The sequence below is a fragment of the Manihot esculenta genome, chromosome 13 (assembly GCF_001659605.2).
Source record: "Manihot esculenta cultivar AM560-2 chromosome 13, M.esculenta_v8, whole genome shotgun sequence".
Taxonomy (NCBI): Eukaryota; Viridiplantae; Streptophyta; class Magnoliopsida; order Malpighiales; family Euphorbiaceae; genus Manihot; species Manihot esculenta.
Window position 1 is genome coordinate 3719020 of NC_035173.2, and position 12308 is coordinate 3731327.

The 12308-nt window shown below is 28.5% G+C and overlaps 2 protein-coding genes across 8 annotated transcripts; both read left to right on the plus strand.

Annotated features, from left to right (window-relative positions):
* Positions 1-4138: 4138 nt before the first annotated feature.
* LOC110629405 (ubiquitin-40S ribosomal protein S27a) lies at positions 4139-4838 on the plus strand. Its single transcript, XM_021776364.2, has one exon. The coding sequence runs from the start codon at positions 4200-4202 to the stop codon at positions 4668-4670; it is 471 nt and encodes a 156-aa protein (XP_021632056.1). The 5' UTR covers positions 4139-4199; the 3' UTR covers positions 4671-4838.
* A 4590-nt stretch (positions 4839-9428) lies between these two features.
* Positions 9429-11495, plus strand: LOC110630525 (axial regulator YABBY 4). Of its 7 annotated transcripts, none has more exons than XM_021778056.2 (7): positions 9429-9637; positions 9720-9857; positions 9991-10123; positions 10202-10253; positions 10347-10425; positions 10534-10626; positions 11109-11495. In XM_021778056.2, the coding sequence occupies exons 1-7, from the start codon at positions 9557-9559 to the stop codon at positions 11190-11192; spliced, it is 660 nt and encodes a 219-aa protein (XP_021633748.1). In that variant the 5' UTR covers positions 9429-9556; the 3' UTR covers positions 11193-11495. The 7 variants fall into 7 exon arrangements, with proteins under 7 accessions (XP_021633748.1, XP_021633752.1, XP_021633750.1 ...); XM_021778060.2 differs by having other exon boundaries at positions 9430-9637; positions 11115-11495; XM_021778058.2 differs by having other exon boundaries at positions 9430-9637; positions 10350-10425.
* The last annotated feature ends 813 nt before the right edge of the window (positions 11496-12308 follow it).

Here is a 12308-nt window from a genome sequence, read left to right on the forward strand (position 1 = left end):
AAAAAAAAGAAGAAAGAGAAAAAAAAGAGAAAGAAGAAGAATGAAAAGAAGGAAAAAAAAAAAGAAAAAAGAAGTAGAAGCAGAAGAAGGAGAAAAAATTAACGAAGAATAAAAGGAAAGAGGAGAAGTTGGAAGAATTAATGAAGAATAAAAGAAAAGAGGAGAAGGAGGAGAAAAGTAATGAGAGTAATTTAGTCTTTCATTATATTTTTAAGAGTAAAAATAGACGGAATAACTATTTCATTGACGGAAAGAAAAAATAAAAATATTTTAATAGATTTTTAAAAATATATGGACTAACTTATTAATAATGACAATATTCAGAAACTAAATTATAAATATCTAATTTTTATTTTTAATGATTTAGTTATTTAGATCATCCGTATACTACACACCATTTTGGTGTTAACTTTCTTTTTAGGTCTTCAATTTTTATTTTTAATAGTCCGGTCTTCAGCACTATACACTGTCTTTTGCATCATTAAAATGACGTAATATTATTTTTTTATTTTTTATATTATTTTTAATATTAAAAAAAATTTTATTTATATTTTTTTAAAGTATTATATTACTTTAATTTTATATATTTATTTTACTCAAAAATTTCATATTATTTTATATATCCACAAATATATTTATATATTTTATATTTTTATTTAATATTTAAATATTTAATTATATTAAAAATAAATAAAAATATATTAATTATAAAAATTATATTAATTAAACATTATTTATAAAAATACATTAATTAAATATTAATTATAAATATATATTAATTAAACATTAATTAATAAAATAAAAATAAATTAAACTCATACGTATTAAATTATCAAAATATAAATTAATTTAAATGATTATTTAAATTTATATATTACTTCAATAAATACACTATTAATGCAATACGAAGTACAAAATTAATATTTTTATTCTTAATTTTTTTGTGTTGAGCCAAAATTTACTCAAATCAAGTAGTTTTATTGACAACATTTTAACAGTTGAAACTGAAAATTTTTTACCATCTTTAATAGGTGCATTAAGGTCACGTTCATCCTCAACTATCATATTATGCATTATAATACATGTAGTTAATATATCATACAATATTTTTTTTTCAAAAAATATAATGATTCTGCAACTATTGCAAAACGTGACTGCAACACTCTAAAAGCACGTTTAGTATTTTTTTGACATGATTTTTATTTCATTGCAAAATAACTATTCTTCTTTGTCTGTGGTTCACGAATAGATTGCACAATAATTGACCACTTCGAATATATACCATCAGTTAAATAATAACTCGTATTATATTCTTTTCCTTGAATAATATAATAAGCGGGAGGAACAATATCTTTAGCAAGGTTAAAAAATAAATGTGATGACTCCAAAATATTAATATTCCAAAATATGCATGCCATATCCAAATGTTATAATTAGCTTCTAAAATTATTATTAGCGTTCCACTATGAATTGTATATTGGCTAGCATATACAATAGGATAATTTTTTTTATTTTCAATGCATGCAATCGAGATTAGCTAACATTCTTAGAAAGCGACGTTGCTCACCAATATAGAGAATACTTGCAACATCCCGAGTAGTTGGTGATCTCAAATGATGCTCACCAAATACCTTAATGGTAGCTTGATAAAATCTCTTTAGATTTTCAATTGCAATGAACTCCCCAATTTTTACATATTCGTCAGTAGTATCTACCGGCAAATCATAAACTAACATTCGAACACAACTATGATTTTTTGAAGAGTAGATAATTTAATTTTACCTATTGCATCTATTTGTTGTTAGAAGTACATATCATGCGCTTTTATTGTATCGACAATATGAATAAATAAATTTCGAGACATTTTATATTGTCAACGAAATATTATATCATTGAAGCGTAGATTATCTGAAAAATAATCGAGAACTAAATTACAATCGACCGTTTCACGATCTCAATTGATTACTAGATGTCCAAGAACAGAGCCACCTCTAGAAACTTGGTGTTGATTTTGTATTTATTGTAAAATCATATTATTTCTAAGAATTTGTTGATTAAGTGCTTGTTCTTCCACTTCAAACTCATTATCATTTGAAATATAATCATTAATATCTGAAGAAGATGATGATAAATTTTCAGCATCATTATTTGATGTACTTTTAACATAGAAATCTATTTTAAGTAACAATCCGTATAATTTTTTTTGACTCGAATTTAAGAGGAACTATAAAATATGAGTTATGTTTATATCTCATAATGATATATTATTTAATATAAAAATGTGGGGATAAGGATGCATACCATCAAAAGGTGGAAATTGAGATTAAATCCATTTTAAGATGAAGTCTATCCGATACTGTTGGTTTAATTATTGTTTAAAATTTTATGTGACTTTTATTGAAAAATATGGGGATAGGGATGCATACCATCCAAAGGTGAAGATTGAGATGAAATCCATCTAACATTTGATTTTAAGATAAAATCTATCAAAATACTATTTATTTAATTATTATTTAATATTTTATTTAAATTTATTGAAAAATGTAAAAATAGGATGCATACCATAAGAAAATTAAATGGTTGTTATCGATAAGTTGATAATTTACATCCTAGTGGTGTTTCAAAATAAGATACTTTGTATATGAATTTTAGAACTTTTTTTTAATATTTTTTAAATTATGCAACTCGCAAAATTTTTTGACAATGTTTAGAATATGATGAAAGATGTTGAGAAGTTCAAAAATAGTAGCTCAATAAAAAGATAGTTTCAAACCAAAACTCTTGTTATGTGTTCTCAGAGTCGAATAATTTTACTCTTAATTCATCTATATAGTATCATCTATAAATTTATTATCATTTACAATTCATTTAAATGAGGATATTATAAGAGATTATACATTAGGGAAGGAATTTTTTGGTGTCAAAAAAATAAAATTAAAAAAAAATTGATAATTTTTTTCTTTCACTCTGAAATGTCTACCTATTAGTAACGAAATGTTTGTGAAATGATTGGCAAATGCGATATTGTGGAACTTTTTAATGTAATATTGTGTATATGATAAAAAAAATTAGATTTAATTTATTTTTAATTAAATCAATTAAAATTTTTAATTTATATTCAATTTAACTTGAAAATTTTAATATTGCACTATTAAAATAAATTAAATAATTAAATATTTAAACGTTACAGCGCGTAACTTAATTAAACATAGATTAAAATTTTTATACTGATAAATTAAGGGTATAAGATATATTTAAGATGAATTATTAAATTATTTTACTCAAAATAAATGACTATATATTATTATTATTATTATTATTAGAGTTTGAATGAATTATATACAAATTATTTAGTAATTTTAATAATTAAAAAATTTATTAGTTTATTCTCTATTAAATATTTTATCATCTAAAATTTTATATAAATTATGGTCATATTATTATATTATAAGCTTAAAAATACAATATCAATACATAGTATTATACACTGTGATGTTTATAATAAAAATATAAATATTAAAGTATTTTTTTATAATATAATTTTATATTATATTTAAAAGTGATTTTAATGAGTGTAAATATGTAGTTTACATAAAAAAAAAATAAAAAATTAAATACTTCTAAAAAATATAAAAGTAAAATTAGTATTTAGCCTATTAGAATACACCGTTTAATGAAATTGGATTTAACAAAAACATATTTAGCTCCATTGATTATTATTTAATAGCTGAAAATTAGATTTAATTACTAAACTAATTGAAATAACGTTAATTATTGTTTTAATAATCGATATTGTTTTATATTAAACATAAATATTACAAATAAATTTTCTTTGTTAATTTTAATTATAAGAAAGAATCATAAGAAATATTTTAATTTTTAATTTTGGTTAAATTTTAAAATTTACTTAAATACAATTAGTATTTTAAAATTAGTTTTTTTTTTCAAAATATATTTTTAAATTAGATTAAAAAAATGTTTAGTTAATAAAATTTCGATTAGATCTGGTTGGGTTATGTACTTGTGAAATCCACGTGTCTTGGCCTGATATCAGCACTATCTAATTTACATGTACCTGCAATGCATCGAATTGGCTCTCTGAAAACCCTAAACACCTCGTATATAAATTCCTCTTTGCACCATTCGCTTTCTTCTATCCCTAATTTCTCACTTGGCTATCTATTTCCTCGTCTGCAACCATGCAGATCTTCGTGAAAACCCTAACGGGGAAGACGATAACCCTAGAGGTTGAGTCTTCGGACACTATCGACAATGTCAAGGCCAAGATCCAGGACAAGGAGGGCATCCCTCCCGATCAGCAGCGGCTGATCTTCGCCGGGAAGCAGCTGGAGGACGGCCGCACTCTCGCTGATTACAACATCCAGAAGGAGTCCACTCTTCATCTGGTGCTTCGTCTCCGAGGCGGCGCCAAGAAGAGAAAGAAGAAGACTTACACAAAGCCCAAGAAGATCAAGCACAAGAAGAAGAAGGTGAAGCTCGCAGTTCTCCAGTTTTACAAGGTTGAAGACTCCGGGAAGGTGCAGAGACTGAGGAAGGAGTGCCCAAATGCTGAGTGCGGAGCTGGGACTTTCATGGCCAACCATTTTGATAGGCACTACTGTGGCAAGTGTGGCTTGACTTATGTTTACAATAAAGCTGGTGGCGATTAGTTTTTTTTATGATGTGCTTTTGTTTCGTTATAATGGACTTGGCATTTAAATTTTGGTACTTTTTGCTTAATTTTCAATAGCTGAATATTGATTTTTATGATTTGGTTGGATATTAGTAGATGGAGTTTGCTGGTTTAGTTGCTTAATATATTTATTTGGTTATCTAAATTCTGAATATTCTAGATTAGTTAGTATGCTATCTTGTTTTTGAGAGTTCGGTGTATGATTTGGTATGTTCGCATTCATTGCTTGGAATTTGAATGATTTTTGGCTGTTTAATGTGTATTTTTGCTCTTGTGGTTTTCATATGCTATTGAACTATTAAACGAGTAAGTATATTAGTTTTAGGCTAGAAAAAATAGCCTTTTTCTTTTGGTTCTCGCTAATACGGAAGGTGAAGGTGATCTTGGTGGTCATCATCCCCCAGTATTGTGCATATATATATATATATATATATATTTGAAAAAGACATTATACTAGTAATATTATCATCCTTTCTATGCTATATTGCGACCTTGTATGGTTGTTGGATTTTATTGTGAGTGATGGATATGGAGTGTCAGCTATGCAGTCCTCATCCTAAACTACTAGGCTTGTCCCTTGAAAGCTTAATTTCTCCTCAAGGGACAGGAGAACAAAATTGTCTAGTTCATAAACTATTCCTTTTGAGTATTGCTGTGCAAATTGGAACCTTTGCAAAGTATTTGTAGCAAAATTGCAATTTTATCTCATTCAGTGAGCAACAGATTGCAATATCAAATTTCCCTCACCGTAAGGTTTGGTTACTCTGCTCATCCCACACTTCATTTTAAGAAGCTCACGGTTGATTTCTATATGTTAATCTGTATATCACTGTCTGTAAATCATTTTGCCTATTATGTATGTAATATGTTGTCTGCGCCAAGTGTACATCATGATTTCTGTTATGATTTATGAGTAATCTGTTGAATGTATCAAAATGGTGCCAGTATTTCTATCTTGCTATTCTTTTAATACATTTTTCCCAATTCTTTGGAAGAAACCCTCTTAATATGAATTAGTTCAAACCATGGGTGCATTGGGTTGTCATGTTAGGATGTTCTGTGCTTCTATGCTGAGAAACTTTGCAAATCTAGTGAATTGATGTTAGATGTTTTCCATTCCATATATATCATCTATTGTTTTGTGTAGAAATAATGTGGTTGCGAGGAGAAATTTGTGTTGATTATGAAACTGTGTAGATATGATGGTACAGAGTTGTGATAAGTTAAGATTCAGGAAGTTAAATTGCTGTTGGGATAGAGTATGAATTTTTGCCTCCGAAATGGTCATTGCTCAAAGCTTTGCCAGAGAAAAAAATAAGTATTCATACAATTAATACTGTACCAAAACTATTTAGGTTATCTCGCTGCATGCTTCATAAATGTCTTCTCATCTTTTTCCATTTTCATGTGAAAAACTGTGTTGAAACATTCATAAGGCCAATGCTGCCTAGTGGTTTTAGAATTGTGACATGTTCTATTTGTTAAGGAAGACATTGATCTAGCAAACTCCTATCAAGTATTAGGCTCCCGGTATCTATATATTCGCGGTGAACTGAACTTTGCATGTAAGAATTAGGTCTTCCAAGAGATTCTGAACTGTGGATAGTCACAGTTGGATTTACAGCTAGATTCTCCCTTTTAGTTTGGAAATTCTTAGGAATGATGTGGTTGTTTGTATTTGAAGTAGACTTCTTACTTGACTATACCCGACTCTGTTTCAAGGGAGGTTTACAGCTCTAAGTGCCATCAGATCCCCTAGTCAGATCTTACATCCTGCTCTAGTATAATGATACATGAAAAATTATTTTAATATTTTGGTGTTTTTATTATTATATTTTGATAAACATAATTATAAATCAATATTAACTATAATATTTAAGAAATGTTTTTTTTTTCTTAAGAAAAGTTCTTACAATAATGGCAACCAGCTCTTAACCTATTATAATAAGAATTCTGTTTCATTTTTATGTGCTTTGGCTTAGTTCAGGATGCATTTGAATTGCATTCTATTTAGAAATTAGGAAGCTTATTGCATTCGCAAGGCAAGCTGTTGCTCCTTATTAGCAGTCTTGACTCGATGAGAACGTATTTCTCAAGGATTCAAATATTTTTTCGTAAAATATTACTAATTTTATTTATAAATAAAATAATGAACCTTTTATAATTCATTTATCTATCAAAGAGTAAGTTTCCATACTTGTATCTATCTATCGATAGTTTTAAAAAACAAAAGCGTGGCGATGGCTAAAATGCCAAATATTTGACTTTTTTTTTTCTTAATTTTATCAGATTAATAATCAACCTCTGAAACATTTTAATTTTAAAGTTAAGGTATTTGATGAATTTTCTTTAAAAATTATTATACAAAATTACTAATATAATATTATATTAGTACAAAAAAACTATATTTTATTAATTGTCTTAATGTTTCTCATTCAAAAATATTTTTATGAATTGAAAAAAAACACACTATTACAGCAATGTTTTCAATGCAAAAACTCAACTAAAATTGAAATTAGTTTCAAAAATTTAAGAGCTAAATTAATAAAATTTAAAGTTAAGCATGTGTGTATATATAATTTTTGCAACAATCCATCAAACAATTATAAATTATTGTAGCTGTTTGAACTCTTATCTCCCAAGGAATTTCCGAAGATATCTAATAAGAGAGAAAGATACTCCTCTGAGGATTTTTTTTTTTTTTTTCTTTAGTCTTCAAAAGGACAATTATAGTGAGATGAAGATGAAGATGAAGATGAAGATTTCACAACTAAGGAGCACTAATGACTGTGGTCCCTCTCCAATACTAGGGCAGTGTCTAGGATTGCAGTGGTAGTTGCGCAATAATTCTAATAATTCAACTTGTGTAATATTAAATTTATTTACCATATCATTCTGCTTTTATATTATAAATAGTATAATTTTTAAAGAAAATTATTATTTATTCTAAGTAATATAACAAAAATTTTTAATTAATTTTTTAATTTAAAAATATATTAAAAAGTTATAAAATTTTAAAAAATCTATTTAATTATTCTCTCTATTGAATTTAACCATTAAATATTACAATAAAATTTAAAATACTCTCAACACTAATAAATTAATTAATAAATATTTTTATAAAATTAATATATTAATTAATAAATTTTTTTATACTATAAAGTAAAATAACGGTCCGCAGTTAATAGAAAGAATAAATAGTATTTTTTTTTAAATTTTAATATAATTTATAATTAATAAATATTAGTTTAAAAATATTATAATTATTTATGAAATAGTGAGCCTTCATGTTACAAATTTGAGTCTCAATTACAATAAAATAAAATAAAAATAAAAATCTTGGCTTATTTGTTGAGTTCTTCTCATTCTTCATCAACACTATAATTAGCAAATTTCCTCGCACAAGTTCAATTATTGATGTACCCAAAACTTAAGAAGACTCACATGGGTGAGTCAACCCACACCATCAAAGAAGAAAATGAGGAATTGAAGCTGAGCTGACAAAGTAGATGTTAGGCATTAAAAGGCTGAAAGGAAATATTACTATTTAATCCCTATAGTTTGAAAAAAATTATTAGTTAGTACTTTAATTTTGAAAAATTATACTAAAATATTCTTAACATTTTAAAAAACTACCAGCTAATTTCTACGGTAATTTTAGTACTTAAGTGTTTTACGATTTAGTTTATGTGTTTTGAAAAAACTTATTAGTTAGTTTTTTAAATTTATAAAAAATTTACTAATTAATTAGTCTTTCCATATCGAAGATATTTTAGATTTTTTTACAATATTTTACGTGATTAAAATTAAGTGAAGGATTAATTAATATACTTTTTAAAATATTGAATGTTTTAATGTAATTTTTTAAATGAAGGGACTAAATGATGAGTTTTTTCATAACACAGGGAGTAAATAGTAAATTTCCCATAAAGAATAAGAAATAGCATGAGCAAAGAGAGCACAGAAAGTGGAAGTAAACCCTTCACATTGTCAATTATAATTGCCCTTTCTCAACAAAGACAAATCTTAAGATGCCTCTTTTCCTTCTCCATGAACTCTTCTGGAACTTACACTTCTTCTTATTATGGCAAAATCTTTCTTCATCTTTCACTCTCTTGAATGAGAGATGTGTCTCATACAGCAAAGATGAGTAAATATTACAGAAAACAACACATGAAACAAATTGGCACTGCTCATTTTACTTGCTGCATGCATCCATTGAAATTTGAACCCCCCATCTCAGATGTTGAAGTTTTTCTCTTTTTTAGCATCTACCCACATAAAACAATGTGAATCCAAGGTAAGAGATGTTATAATTAAATCCAAAGGAAGATGATAATCCTAAACCTGTTCAAGGCTGTAATTGTAATTCAGATTTTCTTGAGATTAAGACATTCTATAATATTTTAGCAGCAGTTATGAAATTATTGTCTTATTGTTTTATTAGACAATAGTTTGACACTAATTTTACTATTATTATTAAAAAAATTCACTTTTTACCACTAACTTTAATAAAATTATAATTTTTATCATATTTTTATGCGTCGTAAAAAAGTAAATTAATTATTATCTTATAATCGCAACTAACGGCAACTATTACCTTATATCCGTATTTATAGTAGTGTATACTAGAGCAAAGAGAGAGCATTTATTCCAATGGCAGCTGATTTATGAATATGTACTTGTTTTTTTGTTAAACAATAATTAGACTTCACCATTTTGGCAGAAACAAAACATCAAAAACACAATATTAAAGACAATTGTTCCTTATTGGTTTCCTCCAACACTCTATAAATCTATACTTTCTATATCAGATATGATCCACAAGCACAAGGCTTTCTATTCCTCTCTATCTCACAAACAATGGCGACATTGAGCCATCTCTTTGACCTTCCAGAGCAGATTTGCTACGTGCAGTGTGGTTTCTGCAACACCATCTTACTGGTAGAGTTTCAAAGTGAAAATTGATCAGTTGATTGTTCTTTTAGGGCTTGTAAACTTAACCTTTTCTCTTTCAAGTTTATAGGTAAGTGTCCCATGCAGCAGCCTGTCAATGGTGGTGACTGTGAGATGTGGGCACTGCACCAGCCTCCTTTCTGTCAACATGATGAAAGTTTCTTTTGTACCTTTCCAGTTTTTAGCTTCTCTCAGCCATGATCATCAGGTGTGCAATAAGTTCTATTAATTCTCACTTGATCTTTGTCGTTTTCTTGAAACCTTATATTGATTCTAAAGATAACCCATTAATATTATTATGATCAAATAGTTTCTTGTTATGATCTTTCTGTATTCTCTAGCAAAAAGATGTCGGTCCAGAAGAAGCTGATACCCCAAAAGCCTTAGACCTTCAGAGATCATCATCCATGATGGCCTATTCTGATAACGAATTAGAGGAGGATAAGAATCTTGTCAATCGTGTCATTAATAAACGTAATTAACCTTAATCTTCTTAATTAAGATGATCTGTGATAGCAAATTAATTGTGTAAACTCACATGCATACTCTTAGCAGCACCAGAGAAAAGGCAGAGAGCACCATCAGCTTACAACCGCTTCATCAAGTAAGAAAAATCTTAGCTAGTCTTAAATAACGACAATATTAATTTACTGTAATGATTTAGCTTTGGGATTCTTTATTATATACATGTTTATAGCAGAGAAGAGATCCGAAGGCTCAAAGCTGAAAATCCAAGCATGGCTCACAAAGAAGCCTTCAGTACAGCTGCAAAAAATGTAATGAAAATATTTTATCTCGTACCATGGTTGTTGATGAGACTCTTTATTGATCTGTGAGAAGTACAATAATGTTTCAATCCTGAACTTGTCTTTTATGACTTTTAGTGGGCCAGTTTCCCCCCAGTTCATTATAAAGAAGGTGGAGATGGTGGTGACCAAGAAGAGGATAAGGCAACATGGAGTTGTGATGCAACTGAGGTAATTAAGAATCAAATAATTTGCTCACACAGGTTTATTAATTGGTTAATTTTTTGCATACTGATTATAATTGAGATGACGATGATTATGTCCTTTTCCTGATATGTTTGAACAACCTTAATTACATCCTGTATTGTGATGGATATGAGTGCAAGAGTTCAATATTTAAGATTTGGGTTGAAGTGGGAAGAAATGATTAGTTTTGTCGAAAGCTATTCATGGACAGAAGTGACACAACACAGGACGAGTTACTGATATTTTGTCCCTCAGTTCTCGATAAATTCCAATGGCAGTCACTTTCTTTATACACAAGTTAATATATAGTTGTATATATAATAATTTTATTAAATAATTTATCCTCTTTAGAATTTATGAAATAACCTGTAAAGGGCATTGAATTCACTGTAAAGACAGTTTTAACTCTATATGTTTATAGTAATTTATGCCACTGAAGTAGATGCATAACTTTCTGTCTTGAAAAGTTTCAGGACAACACTGAAGGCAATGGTTTCCATGAAAGAAAGGTCCCAAGGCATTCCATATGGCCAAGGACACCCTTCAAGTGAAGAAGAAGAAGGAGGAGGAGGAGGAGGAGGAGGCTTATACACACTGCCGTAAGAAGAAAACTGGTCAATTTTTAGGGTTAGGGTTGGTTTCTGAATCATATGTCCCTTTAGAGGGTAGATGCTCTTGGAAATGAGATTTTCACTGTACTGTTTCTTGTGAAAGACTGAATTTAAGATACTTTTAAGTTTTCAAGGTGCTTAAATTTGTCTGTCAGGGCCTAATAACTTTTCATTTGATCCGAGGCCTAGCAAGCTAGCTTTCTATTTACAGAGGTAAATAAAGCTTTCTTAGTTTCTTTTAACTAGGGCTAATTAAGATTAATAACTTAAGGTTGGATCATGGAATTTCGGAAAAAACTTATATATGATGAATCGAGCCTATGGAATTTATTGTCAAAAGAGGTGTGTGATGTTCAATTTCTTACTTGGTTTGTCTGGATGAAGAAAGGAAATATGCTTGAAAGAAATCCTTGTCCATGTATATGTGTAATAAGTTGCTGGTAGACTTTTGTAAACAGTGAACAAGAAAGGCCTTAGCTTGCTCAGAGAGAAAAGAGACACCTGCAAGTGTAACAGGAGGATGAATGTTGGTCTGTGCTCATGGGAAGAAGCAAGCATTTCTCTGTAAGGTGAACTTGTTCTATATTTATGCATGCAAGAACACACAAGTGCTCACTCGTTTTGATTTTAGAGAAGTAGAGAGAGGGTTTTAGATCTTACCATCCTAATCCTTTCCTAGAGGTTTTTAGATCTGACCATCCTAATTTAGCCATGCATGGGTGGCCATGCATTCAAGGAAGGATTCCGGTGGGTGTGATCATGCATTTCTATTTCTCCTCACGTACAAATGGGCAAATCAAAGAGATATAAAAAATATCGAAATGAGTTCAGAGTTCGATTTTTATGAATGAAGTAAATATTTACTATAAGTAATTTTATTCGTTAATAAGCAGATTCGATATACAGATTGAAATCATCGATCTATATCCCACTAATTTGATTACACTTCACCCTTTCCACACCATTACAATTCTCCTTGACCTGCTTATTTCAAGTCACTACTTATGCCATATTTAATAAATCACAGATTTCTCATGGCTTAATACCCATGAAATT